At 33.6% G+C, this 13189-nt stretch overlaps 4 protein-coding genes across 4 annotated transcripts; 1 reads left to right on the top strand and 3 right to left on the bottom strand.

Moving 5' to 3' along the window:
• Window positions 1-976: 976 nt before the first annotated feature.
• LOC113867552 lies at window positions 977-4830 on the bottom strand. The gene has a single exon (XM_027502942.1). The coding sequence runs from the start codon at window positions 1618-1620 to the stop codon at window positions 1135-1137; it is 486 nt and encodes a 161-aa protein (XP_027358743.1). The 5' UTR covers window positions 1621-4830; the 3' UTR covers window positions 977-1134.
• LOC113867551 (elongation factor Ts, mitochondrial) lies at window positions 3667-6689 on the bottom strand. Its single transcript, XM_027502941.1, has 7 exons — window positions 6228-6689; window positions 6048-6149; window positions 5805-5979; window positions 5488-5672; window positions 5295-5420; window positions 4483-4571; window positions 3667-4047 (listed from the first exon to the last, which is right to left on the bottom strand). Exons 1-7 carry the CDS (start codon window positions 6588-6590, stop codon window positions 4005-4007), a joined length of 1083 nt encoding a protein of 360 aa, XP_027358742.1. The 5' UTR covers window positions 6591-6689; the 3' UTR covers window positions 3667-4004.
• A 1642-nt stretch (window positions 6690-8331) lies between these two features.
• LOC113867362 (eukaryotic translation initiation factor 5-like) lies at window positions 8332-10862 on the top strand. The gene is made up of 2 exons (XM_027502641.1): window positions 8332-8464; window positions 8924-10862. The coding sequence occupies exon 2, from the start codon at window positions 9241-9243 to the stop codon at window positions 10567-10569; it is 1329 nt and encodes a 442-aa protein (XP_027358442.1). The 5' UTR covers window positions 8332-8464; window positions 8924-9240; the 3' UTR covers window positions 10570-10862.
• Window positions 10863-11314: 452 nt separating this feature from the next.
• LOC113867363 (50S ribosomal protein L22, chloroplastic-like) lies at window positions 11315-12885 on the bottom strand. Its single transcript, XM_027502642.1, has 2 exons — window positions 12518-12885; window positions 11315-12053 (listed from the first exon to the last, which is right to left on the bottom strand). The coding sequence occupies exons 1-2, from the start codon at window positions 12756-12758 to the stop codon at window positions 11665-11667; spliced, it is 630 nt and encodes a 209-aa protein (XP_027358443.1). The 5' UTR covers window positions 12759-12885; the 3' UTR covers window positions 11315-11664.
• Window positions 12886-13189: the final 304 nt, after the last annotated feature.

Below are 13189 nucleotides of genomic sequence, written 5' to 3'. Positions count from 1 at the left end.
TTGCCTTGGTGAGTTGGGTGTAGTAATAGAAGCAGCAAATCCCATAAACTAAGCAAAGCATTAGATGTTATCTTGCCACAATACATAACTTGGGAAAAATGTTTCTGGACACCCCATGTTCTATACACATAAATATAAATAAAGTAAAAAAAAAAGTGTTATATCCTCTTATATATCTTTTTAACAATTTTTTACTACTTTATAAAATAAATATTCATAAAATATGCATATATTTATTGTCTTAAAAATATGAAAAATATTTAATAGCTTCATTTTGTAGTTGGTAAAATTTAAGCATAAAAAATGGATTTAGAGCATGGTTAATTTTCCTATTAAAAGTAGTTTTTTATTTTTAAAAATAAAATGTAGTACAAATTTATACTTTAATTTATTTTTAAAAATAGAAAATTGTTTTTAGAAGGGAAATCAAACTTACCAATTATTCATTATAAAAGAGAAAAAAAAAAGAGATTAGATGATTGTTTATACATTTAGATTGTTTATAAATTGTAATTAATAACTTGGGGTTTCTTAAATCTGATAAGAAAAAAAAAGATTATTTGCCACTTTATATTCAAGTATAAAATGAGTGGAAGAGAGAAATATGAAAAAAAGAAAAGGAGAGAAAAAGCAAGGGAGGTGATTAATACTATGATAAAAAAAAAAGAAGGAAGAGAATGATAAAAGAAAAAGGATAAAACTAAAAGAGACAGTCGACGTAAATATGGGGATAAATCTGGTAAACAGGAAACAAGTTTTTTCAATTGAGTCTTATTATACATGTTAAAAGATATACATCCAGCTAAAAGTTGAACATATTTAACAATAGAACCAAACGGGCATAATAAAATTTCGCTCTCAATCCTAACAACAGATTGAAGTTCTTTGCATTGAAACCTATCAATTGAATCAAAGAATAGCCTAGCTAACATTACTGCATGTCTTGAACTAGTTTTTTTTTTTTTTTTCAGTAATACATACAATTTCAATCATTATAAAGAAAACACGAGCCACATCACAAAAAAGCCACAAATAAGCCCTCCATTGAAGCAATATTCCATTCCAATCATAGTTGTTTTCAATTTCTTTAACAGCTCCAATAGATGGTTTAACATGTTTGGCTTGTAAAATTTCCTAACACACTGGTTCTTCTGCTATGGTCTCAAGCAAAGGCTTCTTTGACCTGCACAAAGACAACCTGTGCATGAACTCTGGACTAGACAACTCTTCGCAGTCATCCAAATTCAACTTGGGCTCCTGTGGTAAAGTTTCTCTGTGTTGAAGAGTTCTCTCATTTGCCGTGGCAGAGACCCTTTTGGCAGTGAGTAACAAAGCCCCCATGTCAGCAGCTGAGACTGCAGAATGAAGCTTCTTCATTGGAAGCATCACATAAACGTTGCCAAACTCAAGGTCTTCATCGGCGTTCAGTGCACAAAACCTTCGTCCAATCTGCAGAGAGCGAGTGTTTACAACAAAGAAGCTTGGCATGTCAAGCATAAGCTCTGCTGCTTTTATTCCTTCTTGGAACTGCCCAATTTCCCCACTTGGGAATATAACCTTTATGCCTCTCCATTGCTTGCTTCCTGCTGCTGATAGAGTGCAAGAAATGTAGTTACCCATCTTCAACGTACGTTATTTCTTCAAATGCTGATGTATAAGATGACTTGATCTTGATCCTGGCGAGCTATGTGTTTTTGAGGTTAAGTTTCAAGTTTCAATGCATGGACATGTACAAACATATATAAGGGGGAGTCTCATGTGAACAAGTAAAATAAGAAAATTCAGATTGGAAGATTCAACGGTGGCCAGTTAGTTGTATACAAATAAGGTTGACATTTGTGATGGAGTCCGCGTGAGGAATAAAAAATTCACCCCACAAGATAAGAAAAGAAAAAGAATGCAAACAAGATCAGTGGGAAGCTTCTTTGCCATCTTCTATTTTGTGGTAAGCTATTTTTATTTTTATTTTTTTTCACTTTTATATAGAGAGAAGGAAGCTTATGATCTGTTACAAACAGTAGTATGTCAATGTACGCGTGGAACCCAAATGTATTATTTATTATTTATATGCTCACAGGCGATGGATACCTCTTTGGCCACAAATTCCATTACCTGTCATGACTTGAGCACAAAAAAAGGAAGAAACTTTATTCATTTTATTTTTGGACGCAAAAGAATGCATGTGAAGTCACGGAATTGACCTTCTGTAGGACGCTAGGAAGCTGTGCGTGACATTATTATTGGCGGTGAGGGTGTCGGTTAGCTTGTGTCGATAAGTAGTGGCAGCTCATCATCGTATTCACGGGATCGTTGGTTTCACATTTCCAACTTTCCAATACATTCCTTTCTTATGTTTTAATGTATTATATCATGTCATTATTGCAATGAATTCTTAGCTATTAATTTAATTTAATGGTAGGAGATGCTTTTCCATCTCAGATATTATGATATACTATTACTGGTTAATTAGATGACATCTCATTCTCCTTGTGGAACGCCTCCCTACCCTGGCAATGGCATTGGCATGCAGGATCAACATATTCATCATTAGTTACACTTACACATGTTCCGTACGCCATCCTCTCATTTTTTTCCCCCTATGTATGGATTAGCTATATTCTTTTTGCAGGTACTATATATTATCTTTCGGATAGGGTTCAGCGTGATGCCAAATCTCATGTTGCCTCCGTAAGTATTCCATTATTTTGCTTTCTGTGAGTGAATGTGACACTCAATCAGCCCATGCCCCAACCAATTTTTCAGGTTAAGTATCTGTAATATTAATAATGTATTCACAAAAATTAATTAATTAATAATGTCAGCAATATCATTAGAAAAATGACATTACTTCCGTGTCGCATTTTCTTTAAATTCAATATATTCTTTCTCACAAAGCGTTCATAAATAATAAATTGTAGCATGTTAGGTTATGATAATTTGTAATTTTCAACAATTTTAATATTAATTAAGATATTATTTTCAAACTAATTGTAGTAATTAATTTATAAGATATGATATTTGATACATCAAATTAATCATATTTGTCACGCATTTTTACGTTTAATAATTCTTCCACTTTTTTATTTTGGTCGATAACCATTACTTCTTAAATATAAAACATACAAATTGAAAAACTGGAAGAACAGCCCATTCTAAACTAAGTTTACAGTGAAACAAGAGCGAACAAACATATCATTGTCCATGTCATGAAGGTTCGATAGAGTTTTACGGTTAACAGCTATAATAATTTGCAACAGAATACGACATTGTCAAAGTTTATATCTAAATATAACAATATACAATTAAAATCCTTCTGGATTTGTTTACGTTACTAATTGACAGATTTTACTATCTATCTATCCATTTGTATATAATTACAAACTTTCAAAAAGAGATTAATTATAATCCTACAGAAACTTTGAAATTGTTTCCTTAGACGATGACAGATTTTTGTGATTCATTGAAAGTAGGAGTACGGTAAAATGATGCATCAATTACAACTAAAGAATGAGGTTTGAATTGCTGCATGTTAATTTGTAAACATAGCTCTGAAAATAGGACAGACTCGTGCCTTATATCGCTTTAAAAGAATAATGAGGTTAAAGATAAAAACTTATATACCTTCAAATAAACATAAGCATGGCTATGTCTGCTTTTAGACAATCGTTTGGTTCATTCCAAAGTATCAATTTATTTGACAGTTTTGTAAAATTTAAATTTAGAAACTATGTGAACTCACCAAAGATATAAAAACAAAACTTTAACTAGGGATTTGTAGATATAGATCAGGACAGTGCACCAGAAAATACTAACACAGTCTAAAAGAAACCATTTATGTTTTCCACTGTGGAGCAAAAATTTCAACCGAATCCTGTACCTCAACTTCCCTGGATCAATATCGGAGCATACGTGTTTAAATAGTATCCAGCTAGAGAGCAAAAACCTTTAAAACAAACCTGAGCTCTCAGAGGGTTTCCTCTGTGAATGGACAGAATCACATTAACTTAGGCAACCTGAGCAACAGACTCAGAAGCATCTGTTTCTTGCCTGAAAATTGTTGATGGTTAGTAAAATTGTTCAAATCACTCAGAAGTAAAATCAACTAAGTTCTCTGACATGAGAAACATAATCAGCATTTGATCCCCATTTTTATAATTGATCATGATATATTACAGTTTTAGGTAGGTAAGGTAAGAAATGCTTTAGGCTATACACATCATCATGTCTTTACATTGCCAGAGACATGAGAAAGTAATCTCAGTTTAATGCATAATTTTTAAACGCAAATCCTGTCATGACTGCATGATGGAATCACACAAAACACAACTTGTACAGTAATACAACACTAGCTAAACCACAATATTTAACACAATCTGATTAAACCCTTAATTGTAGACCAATTGCAATTATTTTTTTAATAGTACATAACTAGACTCTAAAATAAGATAGAAAAAGAAGAGTCCAAAAAGGTATTGGTTTCACCTTGCAATTCCTTCCCCAACTTCCATTCTGAGAAAGTTGACAACCCTCACAGATGAACCCACCTCCTTGGAAAGATTATCCAGCACCGCCTGCAAAGAGACACAAAAGATCAACTATCAAATGAAAAAAATTGGCTCCGTGTATGGATGCTTCACAATAGGTACACAGAACTATACACACACACTAAAAATAGCAAATACACACATCTAAAGAGTATGCACCTCATAATACAACTAAATTTATTTTTAATGCTAGTCAAAAGTACAATCTACATTTTTATCATGAAATTCTAATCTGAGTTGTGGTCTTGAGATAAAGAAAAATGCTTACTGGGGCACATCATACAACAGACCACCTTCATTTGCTGGTTTGCAACTGGAATACATCTTAAAGACCATCCTAGAGTTTGAAACTTTGAATGGTTTTGAAGGCTAATACCCATGGTTCTAGCAAATTTGACTGGAAGAAAATTCTCAAATTCCCAGCAGCAAATACAGGTTTCTCATTTCCTATTTCTTATTCCCAGACTCAGAAGTGAAGACTTTATTATTAGGATGTTTTGCATTAGGGTTAGGTAGTAGTTGCTAATGTAAAATGGCGCATTTTCCCTCTTTCAGAATAAAGGAAGAGTGACAAATAAAACAAATAAACAAATAGAGAGGATGATGAATTTTTAACAAACCAAGGCATGGGTAGTAGAATTTTAATTTCCTTCACCATTCAAAATAATGATATTGACCAATAAATATAGCCATCTTTATTTCAACCTTCTCATAAATGAACCCCTTGCAATTCAGAGAAACCTCACATACCTTCACATTCATAGTATCATTCATAATAAACTTTTGGTCCATGAGCACAACTTCCTCAAAGTACTTGCGGAGACGCCCTTCAACCATTTTGTCTATGGCCATCTGAGACTTACCAGAGGCCTCTGCCTGAAACATTAAAGTTCAAAATTCATATATGGACCTATACTAGACTCGAAATGAAATCACGAAATACCTGAGATTTAAGAATTTCACGCTCATTTTCTAACGCATCCGAAGACACAAGCTCCTTTGTTAAAAATAATGGCTTGGCTGCCACTACATGCATGGCCAACTCTGATCCAACACGCTGAAGAGCCTCCACTTGCGTTTTACCATCATCTACTTCAAGAGACAAAATTCCAGCAATCCGACCCAAACCTAAATAAATAGAAGAAAGTCAGGATCCTCATCGGGTCAAGTTTCTAGATGTCGCAAAGAATTCGGTACTTGCCACAAGACATTGTACAAGAAAATAACAACTGGCAACAAAAATGGATTGAATAATTTGACCTGGCTTGGGACTGGTATGAAGATATGTAGATATAAAACCATTGGACGATGCAGGCATCACATAACCTCTTCTGAATCTTACATTCTCCCCCATCATGGCAGCCACTTCAGTGATTGCGTTAGGAACGGTTATTTCTCCATTAATCTTTGGATGCTCGAGATTCAAAGTCAAGTCCTGGTAAAAGCAAAGCAAGCGGTTGAAAAATCAAGGCATGTCGGAATAATAACATGAATTTGATTTACCTGCAACGATTGAGGTTGAACGTGAAAAGCAGCGGCGGAAGAAGAAGAAGAAGAAGAAGTGACGGCATCGAGCGATAAAGCTTGCTTTGCTAAGGATAATGCCTAGGGATTGAAGAAGAGCGTGTGAGGAATAGGAATAGGAATAGTAAATGAATTAGGTTAGGAAGTGAAGCAACGAACCAAGTGTTGGAAAATGTCGTTTCTGGCAACAAAATCGGTTTCGCAGTTGAGTTCAATGAGAGCGACTTTGGAAGGGGATTGAGCGAGAGCAAGGAAACCTTCGGAAGCAGTTCGAGAGGATTTCTTTGAAGCCACAGCTTTGCCTCTCTTTCGGAGTTCCTTCTGAGCTGCATCAATGTCCCAATTGGAATCCACCAGAGCCGCTTTCACGTCTTTAATAGGAGCGCTCGTTCTCTCTCTCAATTGCTTTATCAGATTCAGATTCGCAGAGTCTGATGCAGACGAAGAATACGAACGAGCAGTGCAAGCAGCAGCCACCCTTATTGAAACACAAACACGCTTCGCTGCTCCATACAACGCCATGCCGATTGGGTAGAAGAAGAAGAGGTTCTGTCACTGTGTTTGAAGAAGGGGTAGGGCTTCCTGCAGTTCACTCTTCCAAACTCTCTCTGTGCTAATAGTGGGGTTTTACAAAATCATTTTCATATTTTTTAATTCATTCTTTTTAATTAAAATTAACTCCATATTATAAAAGTCCATTATTTGACTTGTTTGCAAGAGCAGTATGAGCAGAGAAAACATATCTTAAGGAATTTTCATTCCATTAATCACCCTATTGCAATTCTTAACATCAGTTGATACTACATAAAGTAAAAATAATAATATTGTTAACAAATGATCCTAAATTATTGACTAAAAAATCAACAACGTTTTTAATTAAAATAACGTTAAAAAATATATTTTAAAAATATGGTGAAAGTATATTAATAACATTTTAAATATTTTTTTATTTTTAATTCCTAAGACATTTGTTCATATTTGTCTGAAACATGTCACTGGATATAAAAACAGGCAAGAAACAACATGTCACGAGAAGAACGAGACATGATTGCATGAAGATGGAAATAAGAATGAGTGGTTGGATGAACAGAATTTATGGCCAATACATCGGTGATGTTTAATTAAGGATTGCACTAAAGTGAGTAAACATGTGAAGTGAAAAAAATAAATTGATATCTATGGTTGATTAGTTAAAGTATGATATAATTTTAATTAACTTTAAAATAATATTAGATATATTTTTATTTTGTAACTTTATTTATTTACTAGTTTTTAAGGATATAAATATCTAATGTATTTTTTTATTTATTAATGGTGGACAATGGAGTGATGAGGCCAATGGATTAACCTTAATTTTCAGCTTAAAAATGTAAAACTTATTTAAATTGGGCTCAAATTAGTATGAAAACTTTTATTCATGTAAAATACATATAAATAAGATTTTGGTCTTCTAAAATTTCATAACTTTTTTACTTGGACTTTTTTATTCAATTTTTTTAATATAGTTTCTTAATAATTATTTTGTATTTTCTATGTGATTTCTGTGTTAAAACTTATTAATTTATTTTATTATTTACTCTCATATTTTGATTAAAATATGATCTGAAAGAGATGTCTTATTAACATCATTTTTTTTATATTTTAAATAATATTTTACATTATAAAGTCAAAATTTTTAAAATTAACATTTAAAATATAAAAAATATAAATAAAAATTTAACATGATAATCCATTTTAACTTTATATTATATTATATGAACTAAATTATATGATATCTAAGACAAATAATGAAAAAAGTATTAACAAAACATCATATAAAAATAAAAAATACTTGTTTGAAAATTTATTTAAAAATAAAAATAATTAAATAAGAATTTGTATATTATTTTACTTTTTATAATTTGACTAATAACTCATTGTTTAATTAACATTACATTAATTCAGTATTTGAACCTAGTTAATAAATACTTTGAATTTAATAATAATGCATGCAGTACATGACAGCATAAATATTAAACTAAAAAAGCTAAAGTAAATCATATATATATATATATATATATATACATAATCCAATTAAATTTTATTGCCTATAAAAAAAAATCCAATTAAATTTTATTATATTTAATGTATGTTTATTTTGTTTATTTTATTTTTAAAAAATATACCAATTATTATTTTTAATCAAAATATACTTCAACCGGGGAAAATAAAAGAGGAAACTTTAGAATAGAGGTTGCTCAGGAAGGGCATATATAAAGGTGTAAAGCTAAAAGGCATAGCCGCTGCGCAGCATCTGAAGCCTTTCTCCTGCATCTTCTTCTTCTCCAATTTTCACGACGCCTTTTTCTTTAACATCTCATTATCTCCTCCTCCGTTCAATCAATCTCTTCTTGCAGGTACCATACCCTTTTAATTTTTATATTTCTCGCATATTATTATCATTATATGTTTCATCTTTCTTATATTTTTGTGTTTTATTTCCTCTGATTGAGATCTAACTACATATATATTCGTTATAATGATTATTGTAATATCATCCTCACTTTCTTATGTGCAAACTCAATCAAGTAAATACCAATAAACAAGTCATGTATGTAGGGTTGCCATCACCAGTTTTGTATATCATCTTATAAATAAGTTTTTTCTTTTTATTTATCTGTTCTAATGATCCATTATCTATATCATGCCTACTCTGCTTTTCCGTCTTCCGGAACATGCATCGTAATTAATCCTTATGTATTGTGTACTGTTAACGTTGTGGGCTTAACTGCTTTGAATTGAAATTGTTCATTCCCTTCCGATGGTGTTACCATCATACATCTAAAATCTCTGTCTCGTTGTTGTTATTGATTTAGGATTCCTGCAACTTCTGCCGTAGCAGATTACAAGGGGTCACGTTGAACTTTCTTTCATGTTTGAACGGGCTATTATCCATTTTGGAGCAATTGAGTTGCTTGGAGAGTGTTTTTCTTCTTCTAGAAAAAAGAATAGGCCCTTGCCTACAAGGCTGAGCTGTATGCATCGCAAGCCGTACCAGGAACACACCGATCTCTGTTGTTGCTCTTGGCAGCCTTCCCTAATTGCACAAGGCAGGTCTTTCTGATTTCGGTCGGAGCTCCTCCATAATCTGGTGTGGTTGTTTGTCTTTGAAGTTTGTACTGTTTAAGTCGTCATGGCCTTACAGAACATTGGTGCTGGAAATAGCGATGATGCCTTCTATCGGTATAAGATGCCCAAAATGATCACCAAAATTGAGGGTAGAGGTAATGGCATCAAAACAAATATTGTCAATATGGTTGATATTGCCAAGGCATTGGCGAGGCCAGCATCTTACACAACCAAGTACTTTGGTTGTGAACTTGGAGCCCAATCTAAATTTGATGAGAAAGTTGGGACATCTCATGTTAATGGGGCACATGACACTCCAAAACTTGCTGGTCTTCTTGAGAACTTCATCAAGAAATATGTTCAATGTTATGGTTGTGGAAACCCTGAAACCGAGATAGTGATTACCAAGAGCCAAATGATCCAGCTGAAATGTGCTGCTTGTGGTTTTGTGTCTGATGTGGATATGAGAGACAAGCTGACTACCTTTATCATAAAAAACCCTCCTGAAACAAAGAAAGGATCCAAAGACAAGAAGGCCATGAGGAGGGCTGAGAAGGAGAGACTAAAGGAAGGTGAAGTAGCTGATGAGGAACAAAAGAAAATGAAGAAAGAGGTTAAGAAGAAAGGCTCTTCCACTTCCAAGGATGAGACCACAAAATCCACCTCTACAAAGAAGAAAACTAGTGGCTCTGATGAAGATCGTACATCTCCAACTCGCAATCTGGTTGATGAAAAGGAAGAGGCTCCTGATGAAGATGATGATGGTGATGTACAATGGCAAACAGATACGTCATTAGAGGCTGCTCGGCAACGTATCCAAGAACAGCTAAGTGCTGTAACGGCTGATATGGTCATGCTATCCACAAATGAGCCTGAGAAGAAGGAAAAAGCAGCAAATAAGATAAGCAATGGTTCTGAAAATGGTAACTCAATGCACTACGGGAAACTGGTCAGAGAAGTGAAAGCAATGTTGAACAAAGGTATTTTGCCAAATGAATTGCAGTCCCATATGGTAGCACTTCCTGCATCTGCTCAAGAAAAGACCAATGCTCTGTATGAGGTCTTATTTGAGGGGATTGAGAAAGGGTTTGCTAAGGAGGTTATCAAGAAGAGGAGCTACCTTTCTGCTGCAGTTGCCATGGAGGGGGGGTCACAGTTACTATTGCTTCGTGCAATTGAAGCTTTTTGTCTGAAATCCACTTCCAATGCTTTGAAGGAAATTGCCATTGTTTTGAAGGCTCTTTATGATGCTGATTTATTGGAGGAAGAGCACATAGTGAAGTGGTATCAAGAAGGGCTGAAGGGCAATAATAAGAGCTCAAAGATATGGAAGAATGCCGAACCGTTGATTAACTGGCTTCAAAATGCAGAATCAGAGTCAGAAGAAGAATAATATGCCCCAGTAGTCATCCGTTCCTGTTTCTTTGCTTGTGTCATCTATTTCTAATAAAGGGTCTAGTTGTAGCTGGCCCCCTTGTGTTGTGTTGTTGAGCTTTGTTTCGTGTGCATTTCTGTCTGGATTACGAGTCAGAGATTTGAGTCTTCTGTGGTATCCCTATATTTTATTTCGTTGCGTATGGATGCATTATTTTCAATTTATCTATCGTTGCAGAAGAATGTGAATTTGGATTAGTCTGTTTTGTATTTAAAATAATTTATAATTAATATATTTTGAGAAGAGCTTTTCAAAAGATAAAAAGTAAAACCAAACATGCACTAACGAAAGTGTATATTTTGATTAATTCATTGTGATCAGAATATCTAATAATCTTTAACAAGAGATTTTGTTAAGAAAAAGTTATTTTTTATTTTTATTTTACGCATACGTATAATATCTAGTTGCAAGAAGAAAGCAGCAATCTTTATTTTCCTCCTCCAGCTGAATCTCCACCATAGCGAAGCAAGAGATTATCCTTTGTTATCACAAGCACGTTACAAAACAAATGCATCATACATGCACTGCCTCATATTTATCTGGTTTTTGGTTGCTTTGTGGTGTGTCTGCAAGGTAGGTAGGTGACGCTAGGAATGGAGAAAGTCCACCAGGTTACCACCACGACAATATATTACCCAGCACTTCGGGAATGATAATGTATAATAAAAGTTGTTTTTGGTATAATAAGCACTGATACAGTACTGAAAAGAGCTAATATTTGGTAACTTGAAGAATTGTTCATTTTTAAATACAAGTTACGTGCGTGTTAAATCCTGTAAACATTTTGTAAAAAACTTAAAAAGTACTAAACTAAACTCACAAAACTCTGCAAAATTTCAAAGCTAAAACATTTCATGTTGAGCCCTAACTAAATTGAACATTCAAACAGTTCTTACATAGACGTACGCATATAATACGATCATTACTCCTCTAAAGTCACTGTATAAACGAACTACAAAACATTGAAATGCAGCAATTTTCATCAAATGTAATTGGCAGAGTAGGTTCAAAATAAGGCAATCATTTTGTCCCAAAAACAAATATAGGATTGGATTAAGCAGGCTTTGCTTCGACGGGGGCCTCACTAGGTAAGCCTTTCACTGCGATGGTTATATGACAAGTGCGCTTTCTAATTGGATAAGCCCGTCCTCGTGCTTGAGGTCTTATCCTTTTCATAGTTTTGCCTTCATCAACCACTGCTTTACTAATAACTAAACTTCCTTTGCTTAAACCCATGTTATTGCTAGCATTTGCTCCTGCCGAAAACACTATTTTCAGAATGGCTTCACAGGCTCGATAAGGCATGAGTTCTAATATCATTAGTGTCTCATCGTATGGACGTCCACGAATCTGTTCGATCACTCTTCGAGCTTTATTAGCAGACATACGAATATTTCGCCCCACAGCATAGGCTTCAACATACGATTTGTTGCTCTCCTGTCCTGCTCCAATATATTCAAATATATATCATCAAATGTACATTCCATTTCACAAACAAATAGAATCTTAACTAAACGTTACAGTGGTTTTCCATTCCTTATCCTACACAAGGACTAATGACATTGCCGTTAAGTTTCTACTACTGTAGGAAAACAGTTTGAAGAAGCAAGCGAATAAAAGGAAAATGTTAGCTTTAGAAAGCATTAAACAACAAGGATAAGGAATTGGATATTGACAGTATAATACTGAATACACCATATTCAAAACTTGACCAATAATTTTGTCAGCATAAATACACGTAACCCGAATGAAGATAGAGCATATGAAGGAGAAAAAATTGGGATCAACTACTCTAGCAATAGTCCACTACTATATTGAGAAAAAGATAAGAATGGAGCAAATCTCTAAATGAAAAAGTTAGGGTTGTGACATTAAGATTAGAAAAAAAAAAGAATAGTTATAGCACCTCCATACTGGGCAGTGTGAAAGCGACAAGCGAGAGGGTTATTGAGGTGGGGGTTTTTATTAGTTTTGATGGAAATTAGGGTGTTGTCATGGAAAGGGGAGGAGGAACATCGAATTGGGAGGGATGGGAAATTGAGTTTGGGGTGGAAATGGAATTGAGGAGCAACGGGTGAAGGTAAAGGTGAACTTAGGTTTTCATGAAGACGAAGGAAAGGACGGTTAATCACCGACGAAACAGCCATTCCCGGCGGCACTGCTCCCTCTCTGTCTACGTACCAACACAGATAGATAAGATAAGACCAGAGACCAGAGGATCCAACCCTGTTTTATTTTTTTCTAGTTTCTACCACTCTCCCACCAAAATAAAATTAACATTTTTTTCTTCTAAATTATAGATTTCATACAATCTTATTTAAATTAAATAAAATTCCTTTCAACAGTAAACTTTTTCCTCTACAGATGGAAATTAAAATTCAAAATTATTAATTCAACTTTTCTTCATTTGTATAATATTATATTTCATTAGAGATTGAAAAAAAAATGAAAAATTATAATATTTAATAATATTAATGCATTTTATTATACAATTTTTATTTTGTTAATTAAGTAATATATTATTATTATATTAATTTTAAAAATGTTAATATTAATTCTAAAAATAAATGAAATTTAA

The sequence above is a fragment of the Abrus precatorius genome, unplaced genomic scaffold (genome assembly GCF_003935025.1).
Source record: "Abrus precatorius isolate BTA unplaced genomic scaffold, Abrus_2018 Scaffold5, whole genome shotgun sequence".
In the NCBI taxonomy this organism is placed as follows: domain Eukaryota; kingdom Viridiplantae; phylum Streptophyta; class Magnoliopsida; order Fabales; family Fabaceae; genus Abrus; species Abrus precatorius.
This window is presented reverse-complemented; position numbering and strand designations above follow the sequence as displayed.